The 15,380-nt window shown below is 41.9% G+C and overlaps 1 protein-coding gene across 8 annotated transcripts in view; it reads right to left on the bottom strand.

The window, feature by feature from the left end:
- The window catches only part of LRRC9 (leucine rich repeat containing 9), an 87,272-nt gene that overhangs the window by 62,143 nt on the left and 9,749 nt on the right, over positions 1–15,380 (bottom strand). For 7 of the 8 annotated variants that reach the window (XM_065593809.1, XM_065593810.1, XM_065593807.1 and 4 more), the window contains exons 5-10: positions 14,336–14,399; positions 13,634–13,704; positions 11,193–11,375; positions 9,225–9,380; positions 5,646–5,854; positions 2,960–3,091 (exon numbers count right to left, since the gene is read on the bottom strand). In XM_065593809.1, the coding sequence (XP_065449881.1) occupies positions 2,960–3,091; positions 5,646–5,854; positions 9,225–9,380; positions 11,193–11,375; positions 13,634–13,704; positions 14,336–14,399 (815 nt within the window). The remainder of the gene's footprint in view (positions 1–2,959; positions 3,092–5,645; positions 5,855–9,224; positions 9,381–11,192; positions 11,376–13,633; positions 13,705–14,335; positions 14,400–15,380) is intronic. The other variant, XM_065593808.1, reaches the window with a different exon arrangement.

The following is a 15,380-nucleotide window of genomic DNA, read 5'->3' on the forward strand; positions in this document are numbered from 1 at the left end:
CCAACTGTTTGGTGGCAATTCGGCGGAGGGTCCCTCACTCCTGCTCCAAGCGAAGGACCTCCCACCGAATTGCAATCGTGGCTTGTTTGTTTGGCTGCTTGGGGCAGCCAAAACCGTGGAGCCGGGCCTGGTTCTATGAGATAGGTATATCTCCATATTTTTTTTTTTAAACTACAGGGGGTTAGGAAGTGACTATGCATTCACTACATGCAGGACTGATGGGCTTTGTGTTAGTTTCACATAGGGCAGGGTAGAGAGACATGGAAATGGGCAGATCCAAAGGTCACAAACTTCTGTATAGGAGTCCAGATGGTTCATTGCTCCTGCTCTATCCGTGAATAGCATTTATAAAAGGGCTGTGAGCCCACTCCATGCTCTGCCCATGGGTTAGGTACTGATTCCATTTCTCTCTTAGCTCCTATGTAGTTCTCCCATACAAAGCCGGGGTCATGAATTTAACCACCAGGACTAAGTTTACCCATACCATAAGCAGGCACTACTCCCACTGAATGTCAATGAGAGTCATGCCTACTTAGGCCAAGGCCAGATTTGACCCCATATGTGTATCTGAAGAAAACACTTCACGTCACAATATATTAACTGTTTTTGGGGGGGGTGGGTGGGATGGGAGGGGTGTTAAAATTCACTAACTCTGAATGGTAAGAACAGAAAATTTCTTATCAATAATTTCCCTTCTGGTAGCAGCATCTCCCACAATTGTTGAGGTCTTAGCTGCTCTCTTCTCATGGAGGCAGATCAAAGCTTAGAAGCCATGTGAACTGTCCAGGCCCCTCAGCTCCTGCTTGTTTCCAGATGAGTTATTCCCAAGATGTAAAACTTGCATAACTTCAGCACATAGTACTGGGGTTCTTATTCCCTCTCGGTTATTCACATATGTGACTGTGGTTGTGTTGTCTGACTAAATCAGCAAGCAGTTCCCCTCTAGCCTGCACAGAAACCTTTATAATCACCAGCTTGACTGCTCTTAGTTCTAGAGGGTTTATGTAGTGAGTCCTTTCCTCCAAGTTCCAGAAGACTTGAGCTGTTTGGGACCTTAGATACGTTCCCCAGCTCTCTAGGTTGGAGCCAGTTGTGGGGATCAGGAGATGTGGGAGGCATAAGGAATGCCCTGAGCTGTTCACCTCTTTAAGGAATTGATCACCTGTGCCAGGATCCTCATTTGATCTTTCATGTATTCAGGGGAGTGGTCCCATACCTTTAAGATGAAGCCCTGAAGGTGCCTGATGAGTGATTGTGTCCATGGGGTGATCCTTATGCACAATACTAGGAGGCCTAACAGTTGAAGGCTCACTGCAATAGTGGGCCTCTTGCAGTTCCAAAACAATGCAAGGAAGTCTTGAATCTTCTGGAACCTCTCTAGAGATGGGTATATCCTTGCTATCGAGGTGTCTATGTCCACTCCCAAGTGAGTTATTTGGGTGTATGGAATCAAGGTGTTTTTCTGGATGTTGATAATAAAACCATGCATCTGCAGGAGAGTCAAAGTCAGAAACATAGCTGTTTGTGCCGGGGATGGAGCGCTGATAAAAATGTCTTCCAGGAAGGGGTATAGGTAGATCTCCCATGACCTGAGTCTGGCTATGCTTATCACCAAATCTTTGTAAAGACCTGGGGATTGAGGGTAAGTGTAGTAGGAGTGCCGGATATTGATAATGCTTTCTGCTGTAGGAAAACATTAGGAACCTGTGATGGCATGATCTTATCAGGATGTGTAGGTATGCATCTGTGAGATCCACAAAAGACAGAAAATCCCTCTGGGACAGGGATGACACTATAGAAGTCAGGGTCTTCAGCCAAAACTTCATTTTCTTCATCCATTTGTTGAGCCTTCTGAGATCTAGAATGGCTCAGATTCCCCCTGTATGCTCCTAAATCAGTGGTTCTCAAACTTCATTGCACCATGACCCCCTTTTGACAACACAAATTACTATATGACCCCAGGAGGGTGGACCAAAGACAAAGCCCAAGGTCTTCTGGCCCAGGAGGAGGGGGGAGGGCTGTAACCTGAGCCCCACCACTCAGGGCTGAAGCCCTTAGGCTTCGGCTTCAGCCCTGGGTGGTGGGGCTCTGGCTTTGGCCTTGGGCGGTGGGGCTCAGGCTTCCGCTTTGTCCCCAGCAAGTCTAATGCCAGCTCTGGCAACCCCATTAAAACAGGGTCGCAACCCACTTTGGGGTCCTGACCCACAGTTTGAGAACTGTGGTTCTAAATGATAGAGAAGATGGAGCAGAACCCTGAGAATCTTTCTTGTGAGGGAATGCTCTATATCACTCCCATACCCAGGGGGTGAGAAATCTTGGTCTAGCTTAGACTGTGCTTTACGTGGTCATTTAAGATGGGGGACTGGATGAAAAACAGATGGGGTGGAGCCCATAACTCAAGGTAATATCTCTGACTCACTAAGTTCATGGTCATTCCTCCAGGAACTGGGCAATCCTGTCCCCAAGCTTCCATTCTGGGTGGACACCTACGTGGTCTTTGTCATAAAGAGGCTTTGGGAGCAGCAGGATTCTCCTGGGGCTTTCTTCCCAAGCCATCGTTCCACAGCTTTTGTCTGGAGAGCCTGCTGTCTTTTTGCTGATATTTCTGTAAGGATGAGGTCTGAAAGGAATGCCATTGTGTGAAGGCCAGTTTGTACTCTTTCTCAAAGGCACGGTGTGGCATCAGGAGAGACGGTTAGATTTTGCAGCATTGTCTAGTACATTCTTCAGATGTGAAGGAGGGAGCTATAAATGCTGCTGCCTTCCACAGGCAGCCATGGAGGCAGAGAAACTGAAAGCAAGCAGGAATGGAAGGGGCGTGGCCAAACCATGCCATTCCAAAACTCTGATCTGCCTCCATGAGTTGCAGAGAAAGGAGAGCAGCCCAGATATCAAGAATTGTGGGTGGCTTTGGGCTGCAGAAAAAGGATTTAAAATGTAATGTCTAAAACAACTTTACCAAGAATCACTTGGTGAGCCTTCTTCAAAGCGAGTGTTGCCCACTGTTTCCAATTCAGTCAACAGAAACTGCACTACTAAGCTATTGCTTTTCTTCTTTTTTTTAACTTCCATCTGGTAAATTTTCTCAATTCTGCAACAGAAACAACAAGGTAAATTTTGGTGGGAATATAATAAATTCTAAGGACAGGCACAAAATTCATCTTGCTTTTTGATAGCAAATTCAGAAAAAAATAGGGATTGAGTTGGCTTTTATGACTTATTCTGTTCTAAGTATAAGAACTTGGAGCCACATTTGTTAGTTTTCTTTCCATTTATTTTTCTTAAAAATTATAAGTGAATTGGATGTTTGTGAATGGTGCTGGCTTTACAGCACTGGAGGATGAGGTCCTGTGGTGATCAACAAGACGGCTACAGCATAGTCAGCTTCAGGCAAGCTTCCCTCACTCCACCCCCAACATTAACTTGAGGGATCATCTGTAGGAGTAAAAGAGAGGTATAATTTCTCTGAAGTACTGAAAATGATGCTAGTCTGAAGTGCAGCCGCAAAAGGAGCACTGGTAGATCCAGGGGTGACTTACAGCAGAGGCTTGATATAGGTGGCTACTCAGAACATTTCAGGTTGCGATGTGTTCAACCCCCCCCCCCCACCCCAACTCCTTCAGTTGTGCCATTACTGAACTGACACTGTAGAAGTGTGCATGCGTGTTCTCCCTCCTCACTGACGGGCATTTAGGACTCTCCCTCTGGAAACCACCTCCTGCTCACCAGTTAAAAAACCTGTCATGATCTGGTTCTCTTTTAGGTCTGATGCCCACAGAATTCTTTGTCAACACACTTTTCATTGCATCCTGGGATTGGGTAAGAGCAAACTAATCCTTTAGTAGCCCAAGACACCAAAGCACATAAGGCAAGCTCTGGCTAAACTGAAGGATCAATGATAGGTCTAAGGACCATTGTCTTGTAAAACACCATAGAATATAATAAAATGCTTTCTACTATTGTTAAGCCAGCAATCCAAACTCTCCTTTGGTAACAAACATTCCTTTCTAAACTTAGTAAGTTGTGAGGTCTCAGATTTAAAAAAACCCAGCTAACTCATTATTTATTTTCCCACTTGAATTCTAATGTGATTTTAGTACCGACCATCTGAAGAATCCCTAGAACTAGAAATTCAATGCTTTATTAGCATCTCAAAGCTTGGACTATCAGCTTCCAAATCTTAGAGGATGAAATTCATCCCTGTGCAAAGGCCTCACATACATCTATAGCAGCACTTCAGTCTCACTTAAGGCCTTTTTGAGGGGTTGTGCCGTGCAGAGATCTTGTGCTGGTCTTTTGCTCAGGGATGAATTTCACCCATAAAGCACTCATCTCTAACTAAAGAATGTCAAGGAAAAGCAGTTGCTAAAGTTATGTTGGAATTCCAATGGTAATCAGACTGGCCTGTATTTTAAAGATTTGACAAATACCTCCTGGCTTGCCAGGGCATTTTGCTGTAGCATTACAGGTTTTCAAGACCTGTAAACTTTTCCATTCACTAGTCCTACATGGCTAAAAAAATGTTTTGGTTCCAGCCATTTTTGTCCAACCCTGGTCCCATCTTTGAGGCTGCTAATCATTTTTTTTTTTTAAATAAAGACACCCGTCTACTAGGAAGTAGATTGAATCCAGCAACTCAGTTCACATAGGGTCGTTAACAGCCGTTTTAGTGACTTTTATTATTTATTTTATTTCTATTATGGCCAAACCACTTCAGCCTTCTTTCTTGAATCACAGTCTTTGCAGTCTGTTGGCCAGCCCTTTGTAAAACGTCAGCATTGGTTACTTTATCCCACAAGCGAACACCAAGTATTCTCAGCAAGCCAAGAAGGCAGAATGCATTAAATTTCCTGCTGTGGGCTTCTAGTATTTGCCAAATTTCAGTATCACCTGTGAAGTCAAGAGCTTGAAATTTTCTTTTACTCTACATAAGTCCTGTATCTTCCTTTGATGTTGCTTTTTGCATCACCTAATCCATCACTATGCAGAAAAGATGACGCAACCCTGCTGCACGCCAGTAATATCAAACTAATCAGTCTCTCCATTTTATGTCCTTATGCAGCAGTTTGAACTTTCACCTGGCATCTCAACCAGTGACATTACCTTTCTAGGAAGCCCATACTGTTGCAAGATCTTCCATAGTGGTTCTCCATGAATGCAGGTGAAAGTTTTGGTGAAATCTATGAAGTTCAAGACTAATCTGTAGACAAGCCCTTTCTCAATCAATCATCTCAGGGTAAAGATGTGATCTATACATTTTTTTTTTAAATCTAAAGCCTGCTTGCTTATTATTTCAGTACTTCATCTATGCCCAGGTTAATTCTGTTCAACAGTATACTACAGAACACTTTTCCATGTTCTAAAGTATTTTTTTTCCTTGCCAGTTATCACACACCCTTAAGTTGCCTTTCTTTGATATTTTATAAAATACATCTTTCTTCCAGTCCTCTGGGCAGAACTCTCTCTCCCAAACTATATTACAAAATTAATGACTTGGAATACTATCTGTTTGGTCCTCAGTTGAAATAAATGTAACACAGGCTCCAAATCCTATTATCAGTCCCTTAATTTACCAAGCGCACCTCAATGAGTTGGAATGTATACATATTTCAAATTGCAGCTCTTATACAATTCACTAAACATACTCATCTAGTTTTCTGTTCCAGAATGTTATCCTTTCCCTCAGGGCATCTAATTTCAGAAAGAACTTCTTCTCAAGACTTGACTCTTCACTGGCTTCATCTGTGTTCTCGCTATCGTCGATTGATTTTTCAATTTCCAGCCTTTTACTTTTAATAGATTTGTTATTCTGTATTTTGCCTGATGTCTGCAGCTCTGTCAGTTCACGTTCCAGCTGTTAAAAAGAATGCACCAGGATTCAAAGGCAATAGGTGAAGTTAAGTTATGGTAGAAAATTACAGTATTTGTTTTTCACAGAAGATAAGTCTTCTAACTATACACTATAAAGTGACCATGAAAATATTTACCAGAAAACTAATAAAACAATAAATGTTCTTGATTTTATCTTGACAATAGAATTTTCTTGTTTATTTAGCAAAATAATTCTGCAATTTGTAACAAGTTACTTAAAAACTTGACAAACTTGAAAAAAGTAAAAACATATATTGAACAGGGCTTAGGGCTTCAGTTATGATATATCTTGCAAAGTTGAAACTCCCACTCTTTTAGAACTAAATACACTCCTATGGCCTGTAGTAGCTTATATTATGATCAAGAATATGAAATAACGATTTCCCGATGGCCTACTGTGTTTAAATTTGAATTTCTTTTCCTTTTTGCTTCCTGGGATATCTTCAGCTGTCATGGACCTTTATCCCCTTATATTGTCATGGCTATGAGTTTTTTATATGAATTGGATATTCATGAAAATGAAAGACTATCAGCACGACCTAAACTTAGGCATGGTGAGGGCAGGCACTGTACAAGTTTCCTCACTTAGGACTTGAAACTGCAGTACATAGAGAAAGGTGCAGAGAGGATATGCTCAGCAGGGGTACAGGCAACAACTGCATGTAATATTAAAAGATAAATCATGTTCTGCACTTTGAGCTAGCATGTGCATCCAGACGTTCTTTGTCATGGGTACTCAGCACCAAGAAGGGTGTGGGTTGAAGAAATTAGGACAGATTTACTCTGGAACAAAGGGGCCAACCTCAGCTCGACAGCATAGTAATGAGGTGCCCAGTAGCCATCACCGTGGGGAAAAAAAGTCAATACTTCAGCAGACATGAAGCCAGGGTTACACTGCTCCATTACTGACCAAGATGTCAAAAAGCTCAGCTCTGACCTGAGCAGACACACTGACGTTTCTAATGCACCATACACGTGCACTGATTTTGTTAACTGACTTGTTTACTGTGAGTTGCGCTAAAAAGTTTTGGTTTTTTTTTTTACTTTCCGGTTCAATTAAAAAAGAACCATTATAGGAATAATAACAAAGATACCGAAATGAAACTTCTTTGCATTTTCATTTCAGGCCTAATGACTTCAGAATAGCATACATCAGCAAAAAGAGACTACTCATTTCATCATATTTTTGAAAAAGTACATTTCATTTTAAAACTTTCTCGTGGACGTGCTACAGGGAATCTTTAGCTCACAATATTTTGGTAGGTGCCTGAAAGCTGGATAGCCAGACATCTGGCAACAAGAAGGCAGGCTCACCACTCACCGACTTAGGCTCTGATCCAAAGCCTGTCAAAGTCACAGAAGGCTTTCATGTCAAAATCATGCTGAACTTAGTGAAACCATGGGTACTTAGACCAAGATTTTCAAACCTCAATGCCTAAAGTCAGGCTCATAAACCACATTTAGATGCCTAAATACATGCCTTGATTTTCCAAAGTACTCAGCACCCTGTGATGGGGTGTCCACCCCACACTGGCAGAGAAAGGGTTAAAAACAGCTCTAGGGAGGCTGCACAGGGAGCAGCCAATCAGGGCCCAGCAGATCCATATAAAAAAAGCTGCAGGGCCAGAGGCAGTTGGTTGCTGCAGGGAGCCCAAAGTTGAGAGAAGTTAAGGAGAAGTAGCAGGAGGGTGTTAAAGTGTCCCTGGGCTGGGAGCCAGAGTAGAGGGTGGGCCTGGGTCCTAACTACTGGGGAAGTGGCTAGTCTCTAGAACTGAAATATCCCTTCCCTCCCGCCTCCCCACTGGAAGGGGGAAAATATGAACAGTGACATGGCCGGAGGGCTCAGTCAGGAAGAGGACCCTGCAGTACTTGGACTGAGGCGGGTCTCCAGGGGGTAATGATGATAGGTGAGGCATCACCAGGAGATGGCACACCAGCTAGCAGAGCTAATCCGTGTGATGGCCAGAAGAAGGCATTGCACTGGTAAGTGAATCCTGTGACACACCCATAAAACTTTTTAAAATCAGGCCATTTCTTTATGTACCTATATATGGATTTAAGAGCCTTGACTTTTGGCACCCAAGTCTGAAAGTCTTGTTCTGGGAAATTTACAACCAGGTCTACCATGTTTGATTATATCAGTCACATAACTCTTCTTCACTCTTTAGCTGCGGTTTAAAGCTTTTAGGTTATTCCACCATGATTGCGGACTCAAGCCTCTGTATGGAAAACAGACCTAGAGGATGCAATTAACAGTAACAACTTTAACCATCGAGATGTGTGAGAGTAAGAGAATAACCTACCCCTTATTCCATTGTAACAGTAGGGAAGGATTTAGCTCCCAAAAGTAACTTTTCCATAAAACTACACAACTCAGATACAACTCGGTCTACTTTCCCTAAGAGCATCAACAAAACTGGTATTCTGAATATTCCTTTCTGCGCAGTGTAAGGGTACGTCTATACTTACCCGCTGGTTCGGCGGCAAGCAATCGATCTTCTGGGATCGATTTATCGCGTCTTGTCTAGACGCGATAAATCAATCCCGGAAGTGCTTGCCGTCGACGCTGGTAATCCTGCTCCGCGAGAGGAGTAGGCGGAGTCGACGGGGGAGCCTGCCTGCCGCATGTGGACCCCCGGTAAGTACCTTTAAGTTTGAACTAAGATACTTCGACTTCAGCTATGTTATTCACGTAGCTGAAATTGCGTATCTTAGTTCGAACTGGGGGCTTAGTGTGGACCAGCCCTAAGAGTGCAGATCCCTGATCAAAATACTAGGAAGATTTAGATATATGTAAGAAGCAAAACTCTGGAGTATTTTTAAATAGGCATATTTTAAAATAGCTAATTAAAGATCTATGATGAACATAAAAAGAGCATAGACTGTAAAACAAAATGCTTTACTGTTTAGGATTATTTGGGATTGCATTGGTGTAGCTGAGAATAGAATCTCATCCATTATCTTATTGCTTGTACTGTATTTAAAGAACAGGAAGATAACATTTAAACCTTAAAATTAGAAAACTGCAGTATGAGCACATCCTGTGGAGGCTTACTGAAACTGCAGCACAAGTAATTGCTTTTAAATATAGCGTAGGTATTTGAATAAACACAGGGGGGTAAGGTAAGTTTTCCATTGACTTCAATCAATTGATCAGCCCCTAGGAACTTTGGGCTATATTCTACACTCAGTTACATTGTCCAACCCAAATGGGTATAACTGAAGGCAGGATTTAGCCAAATAAGCCTAAAATGATTTCTTCATCCAAACTCATGCCTCCTCCCAAGATATACATTCAAATTTCTTTCAAAGGATGCATTGTTTTCTTGATATATTTGACTATTTAAACTTACATGTTTTATGTTGCAGCTGAACAATTTTATTCGATCTTCTGGCAATTTCTGCAGTTTGCATTTTCTTTCTTTTAGCTTTTCAAGCTCCTCATTGAGCTGCCTATGAACACTCTTTACACGCATGTTATAGTACATTATCTTTTTCATCACTGTAGCCTTCAAGTTTCAGGAAAACAGGAAAAGTTATTTGTCAGAATAACGTTAGCAAAATATAACTGTTCCTACAGGCTGTTTTCTAACAATTCAGCAACCTTGTGACATTAAGTTTTATATTTAAGTTTGGCTCTTACATTAAAATTTTAAACGATCGCTTCAGGAATTGTATACTAGATTTTTATGGTGTTGTAAGGGCTTCGTTCATTTCATTTTGGGGGGTTTGTTTTCAATCTCTTTGTGATGTTCCCAGTCCACGTAAATGTAGTATTGTTTCAATCAGCACTACATTAATGCACATTAGGGAATCTTTAGTGTGCATCAACAGGGATCAATTAATGCACATGTTTGTGCATTTTAGAAATCACACCCTGTAGTCCACCTCTGCTCCATGTAGACAAGCCCTTAGGTACAATTACCAAAGCACTATTTCTCCAATGTTTATGGGATAAACACTGATTTCATTTTTGTAGTATCAGGGATGTTTTATCAGTGTTTATTGGTTACAACTAAAAATCAGAAGCCCTGGGTATTGTATACTGCTAGGCTTAGCAGAATTTGATTTTTACCTTATGATTTCAACTGTAAGCATTTTTTCTATTTTTATCAATTTAAAGTTTCTCAGTTGCAGACAATAGTGGGGGTCAGACAATTACTTAATGATATATGCTGAGATTCAAAAAGTTAAAACTTTATAACCATTAAAACACAAGTGGTCAACAGAATGTCAAAATATACAAAATAAGTTCCTTAAATCAAACTAAGTTCCTCAAGCAGCATTTTTCTAATTTTGTCTATCTGTAATTTTTCATACTCATCAATGGAAATATTTTTCACCAGTGTATGTGTACGGTATAATTTACGTTTACCAATAAAAATGGAATCCTTCCAAGCCTATATATTGCACATTGGATTATTTGTCTTCCAGTTAAAATATTATCATTGTTTAAGAATGTTTTAAAAGATAAAAGATAAAATATGAATACATGGAAACTGTATATGAGAATACTAGTAAGATTTTTTTATTTTTAAAACTATGTCATGCTTGATTTTTAGTTAACTTTCTTGTAGTTATTGCTATTCTATGAACTGTAATCTGTTTACAGAATACCTATCTAAAGGCAGTCTTTGCGTTCTGTAATAGATCCTTTAAATAATGAAAAATATATTTTAAAAGGTCTTGCAATCAGTTTTCAAAGGGAGGGAATGGCTTCTTTCAATACAACAACACTGCCTCTCACCAACAAAGAAAGATGTCCAATAATGCGAACCCCAAGCATGAGTTGGGCCTCCCAAAATCACGAGATTTTAAAAGTAATAATAAAGATTGGATTAGTTTTACACCTCTACCCCGATATAACACGGTAAAGCAGTGCTCTGGGGGGGTGGGGCTTCACACTCCGGCGGATCAAAACAAGTTCGATATAACGCGGTTTCACCTATAACACGGTAAGATTTTTTGGCTCCCGAGGACAGCGTTATATTGAGGTAGAGGTGTATTTGCTTTCAGGTTTTGAGCCTTTAGGTTTCACGTTTTCAAGTTTTTCTTCTCATGTGAAGTAGAAACTTACTTTTTTTAAATTAACGCTGAGATTCTTTCATAATCAATCACCAGATATTGTGAGACTCATGATAAAAATCACAAAAGTTGGCAACACTGCACAGTATTAGTTTTGACATAAGCACTTCAATTTTGTTGGCTGAAAGACAGATGTTGGGCAGTGGAGGTATGTTACCCAAAACTGAGAGATAAAGAGGAAAAAAGAGATCATAAATATTGCTGGAATAGCTATGTGGTGAAAATCTTATCCTTACCTCTGCCAGGACCTTGATTTGTTTTTGAGACACATCATATGTATCCAGACTTTGAAGCTGAGGCATATGATACAGCACATGTGTAGCATAATTACAGAGAAGACAAATAGGGTTCGGGTCATACTGAGGATCATTCAGACTCAAATCTTTTAAATGCGGTAGGCTTGCTAAATTAGAGAGTTCCTGGAAAAACAATGAAAATACTAAATCAACAACATGTTGGTGGTCCTTATTTCAAAACATCTGCATTTCAGCATGAAGGCAGGTCATTACTTTTAATTAGAGGATATATGCAACAACAGAGGGGGCAAAATCAAACAGATCTGGGGTAGTATTAAAGGCAGGAGTATCGTTCTCCTCTTCCCCCAGCCCTGGAGAAGCAACCCTGCAGGGACTCTATTGGGATCCAGCTCCATACAATGGGGAGAGACAAGTAGGAACTGTTGAGTGGTCATTCTCTCTGGCAGCATATCCCCCAAATCTGTGAATTTTAGCAGGGAATAAACCCTGTAACATTAACTTACCTGTTTTTCCCCTTGATGTTGCGACATCACCTACCTAGGATCTTCAGGGGGGGGGGCACAGTTGTGACCCCTGGTGGACAAAGTCCAAGCTCTAGCAGGCTGCCCCATCCCCTCCACAAAGAAGCAAGTTCACTATTTCTTGGGATTAGCAGGGTACTGTCAGCGATTCATTCCAAACTTTGCTACCATTGCTGCCCCTTTGACAGACTTGCTCAAAAGACCTGCACCCAAAAGGGTCCATTGGACCAAAAACTATGACAAAACATTTAGAACAGTGGATCTGAAACTAGGGCCACCGCTTGTTCAGTGAAAGGCCCTGGAAGGCCAGGCCGGTTTGTTTACCTGCGGACGCGGAAGGTAAACAAACCAGCCTGGCCCGCCAGGGCCTTTCACTGAACAAGCGGCGGCCCTAGTTTGAGAACCACTGATTTAGAACACTACAAGACCAGCTGATCCAGGAACCAGTGCATTCCACTCAGATTTCTCAAAGCCAGTTCTCCTGCAAACAGACATGTCTGAGGTCATGCTTGGAACTGTGTTATCTCAAGATGGAGAGGAAGCTTAAAAGGGAGCAACTCAGCTCAGAACAGGGAGGAAGTCAGACCTACCCTAAGGGCTCCTGAACAACAGTGCCAAAAAAGCCTCCCTGTGAGAAAGAAGACTGCCTGCTCAGCCTGGTTGAAGCTGAAGGTTTAGTTGTCTTTTCTTTTGCTATCTTATATTGGACTTGGAGACATTGGGGGAGATGGATGGTAGGAAGTGACCCAGGGAGGTAGCTTTGGGTGCACTCCAGAGTACCTGACACTGTTGTCTCTCATAGAGCCCCGGATTGGAGCCCGGTGGAGTGGGAGGGCCTGGGCTCCCCTACCAACTGCCCTTTGTTGTGGGGGCATAAGCCTCGTTTCCACTGCATCCCACCACCCTGTTGTGAGGATAGCATAAGGACTCTGAAAACCCTGAGGTGAGAATAAGTCACATACAAGGGTTTGGAACTGGACTGAAAGCCCTTCCCACCGGGAGGTGAGAGACTGGAAACTGGGTGTGCTACCCACTAGACTACCTGGCCCTCTGAGGACTATTACATGTCCTGTCCCCTCCAACATGTCCCTGTCCCAATCCTGTCTCTTCCCCATCCCTAGCTCCTTTAGTCCCATTCTCCTCACCTACTAGTCTTATTCTCCACCCAGGCTTCTCATCCCAGTTTCCTCCCACTCCAGGCTCTCTTTCCTAGTCGCAGTCCCCTTACCTTCTGAGTCCGACCCCCACTCTCAGTCCCCTTACCCCGTGCCAGTTCCCCAGAACTTCAATAGGTACAATGACACACCCTTCCAGTAGAGCCTGCAGTGACTCATCCGTCAGGCATTCTGCAGCAGCCTATCCCTGGGCAGGGCCCAGGTCAGATGAACCCCTTCAGGCACAGGAATTTCACTCTCACTGCCAGAGCTGCAAGTTAGTCTGTGCAACAGCACCACTCATCTAGGAACCCTCCTGCTGCCTTGCAGTGTTACAGACGCCCTAGGTTTCCAGCCTGCCCTCAATCCTGTCCCAGTCCAAGCCGTGTTCCAGCCTGCTTCAGCCTTGTTTGGGCCGTTTTAACCTTGCTCCAGCCCTGCACCCACCTCCTGACCCTCAGACTGACTCCAACCCAGCATCAGTCTTTGGCCTGCTTCTGGACTCTGACTAAGATCCTGATTTGGCTTGTCTATGAATTCTGACCCAGGGCTTGTCCCCGGGCCCCAGTTTCAGCACTGCCCTTGGCCCAGCCTCAGCTCTACATCTGGTTCAACCCTAGGTACCTGTCTTCGACCACCACTCCAACCACCAGGACTGATCAATTAGAATCCAGAGCCTGATTGTTACTGAGACTGAGGTGACAATTAAAAGAACATAAAAATGAAATGTGAAGCCTCAACATACCTTGAAGGAACATATTCTGTTACCAGAGAGGTTTAATCTTTCCAATTGTTCATTGGGGTCAAAGCAAGTTCCTAAAATAAAACACAAGGACAAACGTAATTAAAGAGAACATGGTTGCACCTACTGTTCTTGGTGAAGTACACATTTTCATCAGACATGTACGTTTTAACCACAGACTATAATTGCACAAGATTATAATTCATTATTACAAGTGAATAAAGCTTATGCGGAGCAACCTTTTCTTTTTCCACTCAAAACCAAAGCTAACACAAAAAAGAATGTGAGAAAAGTTAGCAGATTTACTAGTTCCTGATTAAAAAAGATATATAGTGCCTGATTCTACTCTCACTTAAGTCAATAAAGACCTGATTCTCATATACACTAGAGCCCATTTACCCTACTCAGGCAGTATAAAGGAGCCATAAAGTGGGTGCACATTCCATTGATATCCATTTTAAGGCTCTTTTAGACAGTCAAAAGAGTGTTAAAGGGCTTTAATGTAAATGAGAATTAGGCCAGGAGAGTTTTGCCACTGGTTTCAGTAGGAGTGGCAATGGGCACACAGGGCTTGATTCTGCACCATTCAAGTCAATAGGTGTTTTCCGTGGATTTGAATGGGAGCAGAATCAAGTCCATATACAGATTTCACAGCAGTAAGAATTACTATGCAGAAATGCCAGGTGTCAAGTAAATATCACCTACCAATTTTATGTATTAAGTTTCCAGCCAGATTGAGCTCCTTTAAATTCTGCAGCGTGTGCAATCCCTGTAAATATTTGAAAAGGTAAAGTTTCAGCCTAATACAATATTGCAAATAATGAAGTTCCTATAGACTAAACATCGGAAGGCAGATCATTCCAATGTAAGAATAATTTGGTAAGGGTTTAGTCACATTTTTATTCAACAATATTAGTTTTTATTGTAAGCTTCATTTTGTTCTGGCATGTAAATAGACAATGAATGCTGCTCAAAATGAATTACTTTGGATAGCCTTGTAATTTATACTAAAATTAAAAATAAACTTAGTCTGGCAGCTCTTTAGCTTCACAACTGATAATCAAAAACCTAACAGAATGATGCCCCATGTCATGGGTATTCACTAACTTTTGGCTTCAGCCCATATCTCAGCCTTGGGACATTACAGTGGCATGCAGTAGTGATGTCAATCATTTCTGTGTGTGATGGAGATCATAATGTCCTGGGATGAGATGCTAACATTATTTATTGTGACCCATCTAATAAATAACAATGTTAATGTATTGTCTCCTTTCATTTTGTTCTTCCTGAGCCCTAACTCTTCAGTCACTACTTTCTCTCTCATTTTCCACAGCACTAATCTCCCTTTCTTCTTATCTTATCCTCTATTTTATCATTCCCTACTCCTATCCTCTGCCACTGTAATCTCTCCAGTATTCTATTATCTATCCATTCCCATCAGCCTTTCCTCTTTCTCCATTAATGTCCATGAATAGATTGGGTTTAAATGGAGTCTAGAGCTACCAAAAAAGTGGGTTGTCTTAGACTCCAGATCAGCACCATTCTTCCTCTCATTAGGATTCACACCTGTTTTCCTTCCACTTTTCATGCAATCTCCTATGGCCAGGGTACTTCAACATGCATCAGCCAGCACCAGTGAGTTGTGTGCTGTGCTGCCACTTTACTCTTCTACCTCAGAATTTCTGTTCCCTGTGAAACTCTCTGAACATAGTATCCAAATTCCAAGTCCTGGTTTAATCTGCCCTTGTCA

Source organism: Chrysemys picta, chromosome 4 (genome assembly GCF_011386835.1).
Source record: "Chrysemys picta bellii isolate R12L10 chromosome 4, ASM1138683v2, whole genome shotgun sequence".
Lineage (NCBI taxonomy): Eukaryota > Metazoa > Chordata > Testudines > Emydidae > Chrysemys > Chrysemys picta.